Below are 10,888 nucleotides of genomic sequence, written 5' to 3'. Positions count from 1 at the left end.
TTTGGCGGAATGTCTGGTTGCACTCTAATAGTTTGAAGTGCTCCTAAGCCTTTTACAATGTATATATAATCAATTTGTTTCATATAGAAAAGCGACTAATTTATTTTTTTACTTGCTTTATTTATTTTCACATTAAAAATATTTTTGTTATTTTCTTGAGTAACAACATTTATTACAAGTACAGCAGCTGCCTGTGGAACACTTGCATACACTTTCTCCATAACAACTAAGTTTTTTTTATTATTCAGTAGAAATGGTTTCAGCCGTATTGCATAGCTAAGACTTTTAAGAGTAAAGTAAAAGAGTCTTTTAGTAACATTATGTCCAACTGTTGGGTATTTGTTTTTGAAAAGCGGTTTCTCCGTAACAAATATTACCGAACATTTCAATCACCTGTAAGAAAAACAACAAGAGTGCAAAGTGATTTTTTTTTGTTAAACTTAAACACGGATGTTCTGGAGCACTACCAAAATGTGAAACCTTGTTGTCATTCAACGCACGCTCTGTACCTGTACCTATTACCCACCCTTATCCATACAAAGTGCAAAGTTTTCTAGTTACATCCTGGCGAAACAAATAACATATCACTTGCAGACTTGCCCTCCAACGCGTTACAGCAACGGGAAGCAGGTCTCCATATTCACGTCCAACCGTACAGCTTCTTCACTGCGAACGCTTGTGCGCTTCAGTCTGACATACAAAGGCTGGCTAAAAACTAGTGTTTTCGCCTCCCAAAAATTGCCACTTCATCGTGACGCTCCTCACTGCTCAAAAAACCCCCAACCATTCGATTGACACAAAATATGAAACTCCAACGGGAACTCTCCATCCAACATTTGCTTTGCGGTGGAATGGGTTGGGTTGCGTGCCCGGAGTGGTTGCGAGTTGACTTGAGCTGAAATGAGATGAAGCATTCTTATACTGACACAGTTTTCTCAGCTGCGCTCCTAGTACAGCTTTTATGAAGTAGTAATACACAAACGCGCACACACAAGCGCTCTAAAACTCCCCTCTTTTTCGGAACACGGAAGCGAACGAGCGCTTTGAACGAAGTGCAAAAAGCTCTCAAACAAACTGCTAACTACGGGAGTTCGAAACACCCCTTCACAAGACCTCCAAAGATCTCCATCCGAAGGGGTTGGCAGCTGCAAAAACTACTGGGACTACTCTCCACTACAAGCTACAGGGATGCAGCAGTAGCCAGCTTCGTTAGAAAGTTGCGAATTGTTTCCTGGGCGTTGTTTTCACCCGCTACAAACTAAATCGAGAATTTAGCGTGTATGTGAGTGTGTGTGAGTGTGTGTTCCTTCAATCAGAAACACGCAAGTACTTCAAAAATAACACACAGGAGAAGCAGTAGTAGTACTTCACTCTACTACTACAGCAAACTACTTCCACCGTTTGCCAATAGAGGGCGTGAGCTTGTGTTAATTAAAGTGCTCCGGCGCTCGTCGATCGTACGCAACGGAAAACATAATTTGTAGCACGCGTTTTTTTTTTTTAAACTAGGTCACCGAACCTGGGACGAATTTTATCGATTGCTTTCCCATCCAGGTGTACCGGTGGGCCGGGCCGGGACTCATCGCTTTCTTGCCCTCATCAAGGCAGTCAATTTCTTGCCCAATTCAATTATGGAAATAAGGCTTTTGGTGGCACATCGGGTGGCCCGACACCAACGATCGGACGGACGGCAGGAGGGATATGTGTGTCAATATTTTGCTACTGCTGAATTGCGCTTCCTTCCCTCACGAACACGTACGCCAGTAGAGAAACACAGGCTACAAAAAAAAACTCTCCCAGCTCGAACAGTACGGCCTGCGAGGCCTGCTGGAGACTCGTTGCCCTTTACACCACGAGTCAGCAGCACAATATGTGAAGGCGAATTCAATTTATCGTAAAATGTATGCAAATTTAATGCCGACTATCCATTTTGCAGCCGATGGTGGTGAACACGATGATGATGATGATGGCTTTGTCATTGTGGCTTGAGGGTAGCAAGCAGCTTGGTACAGTTTTTGTGCCCGTCTGTCTGCAAATCCTGGGTGCTGGTCAATCGCTTTCCCACCGACGGGAAAGATTCCGTTTCCAGGCTACTAAGTCACCGTTATCGGTCTAACTAACCTATCGATTGAATATTTTCAGGTATCTGTGCTTCCGTATGCTATCAAAAAATGGAACAAAATGGAAGTGAAGCCACAAATTGGTAACAGCTGCGGTGCCAGGGAGATCAATTTGGCAAAGCGACCGTACACCGTACTCATTTTGATTATCTTAGTGATGAGTAATTTTTGGAGCAGTTTTTCTACACTCTATCAAATTGCAGCACGCTTGAAACGTTTAAAGTAAGCCTTCGCCCTTCTGCTGCTTTCACAGCGAGGGAAATTTTGACGAACGAGACAGATTTAAATACAAATGACGTGGTGGTGTGGCATGTGCTGCTCCCGCTGCTGCCAACGACAACGGCATGCTCTTCTCATTTCGCTTCCCGGGGCAAGCGCAAACATTTTTGCTAATCTGAGAAAGTTGACAGATTGTTTGTCTTGTGCCTCCTTGCCTGTCGTGTCGTGTCGTGTGCGAATGATTTGCGCGGTGCCCCAGACCGGTAAGGATGATTGTGGTTGAACGGCGTGTGCGTGCGTGTGTGTGTGTGTGGTTGCTTAATTTCCACTTTACTTACTCGCCGCACAAATCGCGCCACGATGCTGATGCTTTTTGTGGGTGCATAATTTGTGCTTCATACTTTATCTCGCCATCAATTTGACTGAGGGGGTTGGTGCCGGCTTGTCAAGAGAAAAAAATAATGCTGCAATAATTCATTGGATGGAATATTATGTTTGTTTGTATTGAAATTCAAAATTAGTTGATTTTAAGCTCCTATACTACCTACAAAGACACGTAAAAAAATATCTTACGACATACATTTTGCATACTTTTAGGCGCTTAACAAATCCAATGAAAAATGTTTTCTTCAAGCAAATTTTCTTTAAAGCTATTCATCCTGGAACGGAATTTCGCCCGGATAAGAGGCTGCATTCAACGGAACGGATCAGCTCGTAATGAAAAACTGATTAAAAAGCTTACAAAAATACTTGTGACAAAGGTTTTGCATGAAACCGCGTCCAACAAATGAATGAATAACGAGCGAGGTGACACACACACACGAAAAGAATCTCCGGCACACAGCCCACACACTCTGCTATAGCCGCTAGAAATTAAACGTAAAATGAAACAAAACAAAAGAAAGGAAGAGGAAGAGAAAAAACTCAAAAGCTGTCAAGGAGGAAAAACACAACAAAAAGATCCGCCGTACAAAAACATGGAAAAACTGGCACCGGGTATGAATTGTAAAAGTTATGAATATGCATGCCGGTTTTGTCATTCCCGTTGCCGATTTACCACCCCCACTCCACGTAGCGCTCCTCTTCCCTCTCTTTGCACTGCAGCAGATTTGCTGCCCGTGCAATGGCCGTGTACGTACAAGCGTGCCAAGCTTCTGTCCTACCCCCCCGGCACTACCACACATTTAGCCCGGTTGCATTTAATGAAGTTATGCAAATTTGTCTAGAATTTATCTCACCCGTTGCCAACCTTGCAACCGGCAGCATCACGCTCCGGCCGGTTACGCGCACTGCTTCGCCCGCAAGCCAGCAGCTGCGATGGCATGTGAATGCTGTAATCCGATGGAACACACATACACACAATGCGCCTGAAGCTCCCCTCCCCCTTCCGCCAACAGTCGAGCAGGCAGCAAGGAATTGTTTCGCTTTTTGTAAGAAATGGCAATCGGATGTGGCAAAGGATTAAGATCTTTCTTGACGGAGAAATGGGAAAAAAGCCGTACAGCTCCTCATCGCTTTGCTAGCACCGGGACGGAAGGAAAACTGCAATGAATCACGTGCAAATGGTGTGTGGGGGGGGGGGGGGAGGGTAGGATGCGGTTAAGGTATGCAGAGTTTTTTTCCGTGATGTTCCCTAAAAGGATTTTGAAATACGTCTAAGAAGCGTTTCCTTGAGACTAGCACATACCGACTTATTTATCATCCTAATTTAAGGACTGAAAGCATTCACTTGGAGAAGTGTTTTTTTCTCAAGTTACGAGATAGGCTTTTAAACGTTAACATTAGGCTTAAAATCTATAAAATACAAGGAAAGTAATGATTTCACAACTAAATAAGCAAACAGTGAAGGTTTTAGTATAAAGAATTGAATTTAAATGATGTTTACTTAAACATAATACAGTTAATCAATAATCTATGCCTCAATATGATACGCCTAAATTTATGCAATTCGTCAAACATAAAGGCAATTTTGGTAATGCACTTTTGAAACGAATGTGAGTAGCATATTCATATATATCTGTCATTTATTGTTACTCGGTTATATAGTTTTCTCAACTGTTTTTCCATTCATTTTCAATACACAGATTAAAACATGACGGCAGATTTTATATTTGCTCTCACAATTGAACATCGTTGTTCAAATTTTTGCAAGCTAAACGGTCATATTTTTGGATCGATTGAATTCAAACCCATTAGCTGTGAGTTATGCTCAAACCATATTGGTTTTCATCGCTTCAAATCCTCCACAAGCATTTATTGCTTCTCATTCATTTTTTATTCTACAAATATTTTATACGAGAGTCAAGCATTTCAAACCCGAAAGCCCCATAGCTAACCGACAAAGCAGATAGCTGACTGCAGCTCCTGCAAGCGTTTACCCGAAGCGATTACTTACTGAGGATGAAGTTTTAACACTGGCGCTTACGATGAAGGATAATGTGTTTTCCATGAAGTTTACTGCTCCGCCAGATGGTTTCGCTCCGTTCGACATCGTTAATAGTTTGATCGTTTGTTTAAACTTCCGCTACGGCATCGATTGCATATCCATCGGCATTATGCTCACGCAGGACCTGGGGATGATTTTATAATCGCTTATTGATGCCAGTTTGATATTGTTAAACCTTTTAGTTATAAGCATGAGATAGGGCCTGAACATTTCTAAAATGGCTTAAGTAGTGTTTTAAACAAACATTACTTTGCAGATAAACGCCTTGAAGCCTTGTAGTGTATTACAAGATACAGACACAGGAAAACGTCACTTAATGGGCAGGCTCCTCAAAAGCGACATGAGATTTCTTTTTTCTTCCGGAACAACGGCGAACCTCCCAATTCCCACTGGCGGAAAACAACATCACATCGCAAATCCCGTTTATTAATGGACACTGTTTGATTAATGAATGCTCCTCCGCCCGCCCATCGCAACTGGCAACTGGAGTTCGTAGTCGGCAGTCATTGCCCAGCCCTGCGTGGTCCAGGCCCATTAGAGAGTGCCGGGTCGTGTAACAAATTTGCAGCCTGTCTGGCAAAGCTTCTGGCCCGCACGGCGCGGTACTGAGCAGCTTAAACTGTCACTAGCTGGGCGGTACGATGTCCGATAGCGCGATGTCCATCAGGGATAAAATGTGGAGGAACCACAGGAGGCTAGAACGATACAAACTTCCTGCTATGTGGAAAGAAAAGCGCAATTCCTGCTCCGTGGGATGAGATGGGGGAGGCTGGAAGGGAAGAGTGTGGATAGCAAACATGACATTTTAGATCCCCCAAGTCCTGGAGTTCTCTCACACTCACCGAAAGAAATCCTGCTGGGTTAGCCTAAAATAGGACAGGGCAGGGCATCCGGTTGTTGTGAAGATTCTTTTATTGTCTTGCTTCACATTCACTCCGTAGTTCTGATTGAATCATCCAAACGAAACTGGCATCACTGGAAAAAGCGTCCTAGAGCGTCCTAGCGCTACCCACCGGAACCTTGAAACTCTTGAGTGGATGTTTGCTAAATAATTGTCCGCTTTCTTGGAACAACGATTGCTTTATTGATGTTGACCGATGCTTCAGGCGCTTCAGTGCAGCTGTACGACCTACTTACGTTACTGCTCGAGCATCTCACTGGAGTAAGTGCAAGAACGATTCGTTCGGGGACAACTCAGACAAATGTGACAAGTACCGCAGCTTTCCATTTGCTCTGTTTTACCTTGACACCCTCCATAGCGGTGTGAGGTGGTGTAAAAACTGCAAACTGAAAATGCTTGCTGGAGCAAATACTGACAGGAAATTAATGACCTACTATTACTGGGTGGAATGAAGCGAACATCTTCCTGCGCTTCCCAACATTCTTCCGGCGAAATGTCTTTGCGGTGCATATTTTCAAGGTCTGCTGCACTATTGCACCTTAAAGCGGGAAGAATTTGCGGTTGAGAGGCAGGTTTGTTAAGGTTATATGCAATTTAAAAGAGAATTTTATAAGTTCTAAGTTATCAAGACATTAGGAGATTAAGGCCATTATTGAAAGAGACTACCAATATCTAAATACTATGTAGCTCTTACTAAACTCTCTTAGTACAAATGATTATAAACCGCATACTACAAACTTCAAGACTTCAACGTCTGTGCCTAGGAAAATCATTTCACCATAAAGTTGCCCGCCGTCAAAGCTAAATAAACAAATTATGTTTTAATGCACCAAAAAATCAGAATAATAGCAAGCGCTTTCAGCTCTAAAATGTTACCATACAACAACTCACTTTCTGTTGCGCTCCGAGGTGTTTTTTCTTCTCTCCAGTGCAATGAAAGTCTCGTTGCAAGAATAAACACCCCCTCAAAAACTTTTCCTTGTTCATTCATAATTAATTTATGTGCAAAACACAATTATAACGCTTTGATGTTTTCGGTGCTGTGTTTTTTCACCGGCTGACGGTTGTTTTGCGCTTTGCACCTACGTAGGTGGTTCGGCCAGGCATGCAGGAATAAAGTTCGTCTCTTCCATCCGGCAAATGCAAATGCAAAAAAAAAAATGCCTTGTCACACCGGAACCCGGAACTCACCAGGTGGTTTGCGGTGCCGTTCGGTGTCGTCACTGTTTAAGCTGTCGTGCCAGATGTGTGCCGGTGGTTGGTGAAATAGTCATTCGAAATTAAATGAGGTTTTAGAGCCATTGCCTGCGTTGGGTGATGAATTCTTTCGCTGTGCGCTGTCCCAGTCCACAAGCTGAGTTGACGTAGATAGCCTGATACAAAGTAAACACTTAGAATGGGGTCGACAGCAAAGACTGAACCACAACAAAAAAACAGTCACTGGGCGGACGTCGACATCTACGACTTTGTCGCCTATCGTCAGACTTTGTTCTCTTTACGTCAAAAAAAAACGCCACAAATTGATTCTAAACACTATCGAAAAACTTCACAAACGGCCGAAACAGACTGACATAGTTTTGCATCCGTTTCGCTCTGAAGGCGCGTGTGTGTCTAGTACAGCGATTCCAGCGCATAGCATGCCTTACAGACAGCATTGACCTTGCGTGACGACTCAATAGTAGCATTGATGTCTTATCAATCGTAATGAAGCACCAAGCAGCTACTTACACACACATATATACTGTATTCTCGCTAGCCTCCGTCCAATCCAATACCCAAGTACAACATCGGGAAGCATTGAAACGACGAGCATTAAGATTATGGGCCTATGAGACGATCACAAGCGCTGCTGTTTATCAACAGTTACGAAAGAACGTCTGCCGGTGGTGGTCGTTTATTTTTTCGGTCGAGCATTGCGGAGAAGAAGCGTTAAACCCATCACAGTGACAGTTATGTATGGTGCCGGCGTTCTGCTGCTCCTGATCGTCTGCACGACCCATAACCTCTGCCAGTCCGTTCCGGCGGAAGTAGCTGAAGAGGACACAGGTGCCTGCTTGGTTCGATTCGGTGACGCTGCTACCGGCGAAGGTGTCTACAACAAAACATTCAACAATGTGCCGTACTGTGCGTTTCTTGGAATTCGTTACGCCAAGCCTCCGGTCGGCGAGCTACGATTCGCCGTAAGTTGGACGTTATCAGATTGAAGTGATTTTTTGTTTGTCTCTAATCGAACATACTGGGTGTTGATTGTAGAACCCCGTGCTGGAAGATCCCGTTGATCAGCGCAACTACACCGCGTACGGGAGCGTGTGTCCACAGTTTAAAAACATCAACCGCCAGAATGGGATAGTGGGCAGCGAAGACTGTCTCTATCTGAATGTGTTCGCACCGGTGCAGCATGTGGACAGTGAGCAGGAGACAACACGTGTCAGGTATCCCGTGCTGGTGTTTATACACGGTGGAAGCTTTGTAGCAGGATCGGGAGAAGTTCACGGTGTGGATTTGCTGATGGAGAATGTACGTCTTGCGCAAGCATCTCATTACTTTCGATGGGTGGTCATCTTTACGATCCCTCTCTTTCTAGGAGTTGATTGTTATCACTCTGAACTATCGTCTCGGGGTGCTTGGATTCTTGAAGAGCGAACGTCTCAACATCACCGGTAATTATGGGTTACGAGATCAGCAGGCCGCTCTGCAATGGGTACAGCGCAATGTGCACCATTTCGGAGGCGATCCTGCACGTGTTACCCTGATGGGACACAGTGCCGGTGGTGCGTCGGTAACACATCAACTGTATAACGAACAAGCGGCCGGACTATTTCAAAGTGTGATCGTGCTGAGCGGTTCCATGCTGGCCCCTTGGGCCGTTCTTTACGATCATCTGCGGTGTCAGGATAATTACGTACACGATATGGATGCAAGAACGCTGCCTGAGTTCCAGCAGGTCGAGCTGGAGCAGTTCTTCATCCCCGATCGTAAGTTACGCTACACATTCGCATACTGCAGCATGTTCTACGTGTGTTTCATACCCACTATGAGCAATCGCACGGTAGAGGACGGTGCCTTCTTTAGCCATTCACCACACGAAGCTGTACGCGTTAAAACTCCACCCCAAATGCCGATCCTTATTAGCGAGACGGCAACCGAGTTCGAGTTTCTGCTGCCACACATCTTCGACTTTTGGATGAGCACAAACTACCCGAACCAAAACCATCCCATGATCAGGCGACGGATTGGTGAAATCCTGGACAATGTCGGTAACTGGGCCGTGGCACAGGGGCTTGAACCGACCAAGCAACTGTTCTACCAGAAGATGGCAAACATGGCCAATCTTTACTACCCGATCAGGCGGCTGCTGGGTGTGCTGGGCAAGCATCTGCACGAGGGCCAGCTGTACTATCTGCGCTTTGAGTTTGATGGAAAGTTTGGTGAGTATAAGAAGAAAATTTACGCCCAACATCTTCAGACGAACAAGTACGGTGCGTTGCATGGCGATGAGCTGGGATACATCTTCAGTCCCTACAATCTGCGGGACGCGTTGGCGAATCGTTCCGAGTATCGGAAGGAACTATCCGTGCACATTCGCACTGTTGAGTTGATTGCAAACTTCGTTAAGTATGGGTACGCACAGTTGTCATCAGATGTTCTGAAATGTGTATTTTACATTTGTCCTTTGACATTTGCGTCCCGTTCCTCGTTCCAGTAATCCCACACCGAAGCGTAGCAAACTGTCCGACATTGTTTGGCCACCGTACAGTGAAGCTAACAACCACACCCAGTACCTGAACATTGACGAAGAGTTTACGCTGCGTCGCGTCGATAATCGTCACAATCTCTATTACCTGATCTGGAAAATTGTGTACGAGTGTTTGTACCACGGGCACTGCGACACCATTACGAAGCTGGAACAGCTCGGAGAACAATACGGCGGGATGCTAGTGGCGCAACCGAACGATGACGGCCTGGACGTGCTGGATGAGGAAATGAAGAGCAATCTGACTTAGCCGATGGTGTCCAATCATATCGATGATAAAGTAATGCCCAGTATCTTGTAGTTGTGTACTCATCGCTAGTTAAGGAAAGGAGTTAAACATTAGTGTTAAAGTTTTGGGGGCCTTTGTCCTCAATTTGAAGACCCTTACAGACCTTCACATTCCCATTGAATGTGTTGATAAACATTCCTATTTATTCCTTTAGAAAACCGTTGCCTTTCATATGCACTTCCCGGTATGGCTACCTCCAACCAACCGATTATCCAATTCCCTAAGGAAGCCGCTGATAAGCGCTTTCTTCCTTCCATTATCAGCCCTATCACCCGGAAATACATTTCTCCGCCATACTCTATAGCGCTCGGGAACATCCCCCCAAAAACTTTGTCTGGTTTGATAGACACAAATGCATAATGGCAGAATGCTATCCCCAAGGAATCGTCGTCGTCTGCTTGTGAATCATTCCCCTCCGGGGAAGTTCGCATGGGCTGGATAGCTGAATTTTACATCCTACCCCACCTACTCAGGAAAGATTTCGGTCGACTTACCTCTCCAACAACTATGCCTTTTTTCTCTTTCCGTTTCCTGTTTTCAACTCAAGCAGCAGCAGCAGCAGTAAAAAAACGACCGGAAAGATGCTTTAGTAACTCCATGAAGTACGCTGCTTAACGCACCGGAATGCGTCCGTCTTCTGTAGGATTCGCCCCGCTTCTTTAATTCCAACTTTACAGTCATTCGGATGGACAGTTCTGCTGCTTTGGCCATTTGCAGATTTGACAGAATCTTGAAATTCCTCCAGAGGCAAGCGGACGGTCCTCGTCTAGGGAATGGAATCAGTGCCGCTGGCAGCCTTTCCATTTCCCGAGCGAAGTCGTCCGCCCCCGTTCGATCTCATGCCAGGTCACAATGTTTTCCATTCTTATCTACTGCCGCGTACAATCATGCTTTGCCTTCGGTATTATTGGAATTCTTCCTTATCTATTTGTTGCTTCCCCGTTTTCTTTTTGCGTACAATGAAAACATTTGAATGGAGAACTGGCGAAGAAGAACCACAAGGCTTTATTCTCTCTTTTCTATCTTTCGCTTATTCACATTTTTCTCCAATCGTTGCTACTTTCATCTGCTTGAAATCGGAAAGAAATCCTTCACGAAATCTTCAACTACACAAAAAAGATCAGCCCCTTCTCATTCAAATACTAATTCTGGAAATGTT

At 44.7% G+C, this 10,888-nt stretch overlaps 1 protein-coding gene and 1 long non-coding RNA gene across 2 annotated transcripts; one reads left to right on the top strand and one right to left on the bottom strand.

Annotated features, from left to right (window-relative positions):
- Positions 1 to 4,502: 4,502 nt before the first annotated feature.
- On the bottom strand, positions 4,503 to 6,004 carry LOC133393263 (uncharacterized). The gene is made up of 2 exons (XR_009766059.1): positions 5,628 to 6,004; positions 4,503 to 5,554 (listed from the first exon to the last, which is right to left on the bottom strand). It is a non-coding gene; the product is annotated as an uncharacterized LOC133393263 (long non-coding RNA).
- Positions 5,376 to 9,887, top strand: LOC3291352 (para-nitrobenzyl esterase). The gene is made up of 4 exons (XM_061657362.1): positions 5,376 to 7,866; positions 7,940 to 8,203; positions 8,271 to 9,307; positions 9,390 to 9,887. The coding sequence occupies exons 1-4, from the start codon at positions 7,639 to 7,641 to the stop codon at positions 9,688 to 9,690; spliced, it is 1,830 nt and encodes a 609-aa protein (XP_061513346.1). The 5' UTR covers positions 5,376 to 7,638; the 3' UTR covers positions 9,691 to 9,887.
- The last annotated feature ends 1,001 nt before the right edge of the window (positions 9,888 to 10,888 follow it).

The sequence above is a fragment of the Anopheles gambiae genome, chromosome 3, assembly GCF_943734735.2.
Source record: "Anopheles gambiae chromosome 3, idAnoGambNW_F1_1, whole genome shotgun sequence".
Classification (NCBI taxonomy): Eukaryota; Metazoa; Arthropoda; class Insecta; order Diptera; family Culicidae; genus Anopheles; species Anopheles gambiae.
Note: the sequence above shows the minus strand (reverse complement) of the source record. Positions and strands in the feature narration are given on the sequence as shown.

What these genes read in the sequence shown, in the direction of transcription:
- LOC3291352 (XM_061657362.1), top strand. Translation starts at nt 7,639, where the DNA reads ATGTATGGTGCCGGCGTTCTGCTGCTCCTGATCGTCTGCACGACCCAT. An exon ending in TCGGCGAGCTACGATTCGCC is followed by an intron (nt 7,867 to 7,939) that starts GTAAGTTGGACG and finishes TGTTGATTGTAG; the next exon opens with AACCCCGTGCTGGAAGATCC. An exon ending in GCAAACTTCGTTAAGTATGG is followed by an intron (nt 9,308 to 9,389) that starts GTACGCACAGTT and finishes TCCTCGTTCCAG; the next exon opens with TAATCCCACACCGAAGCGTA.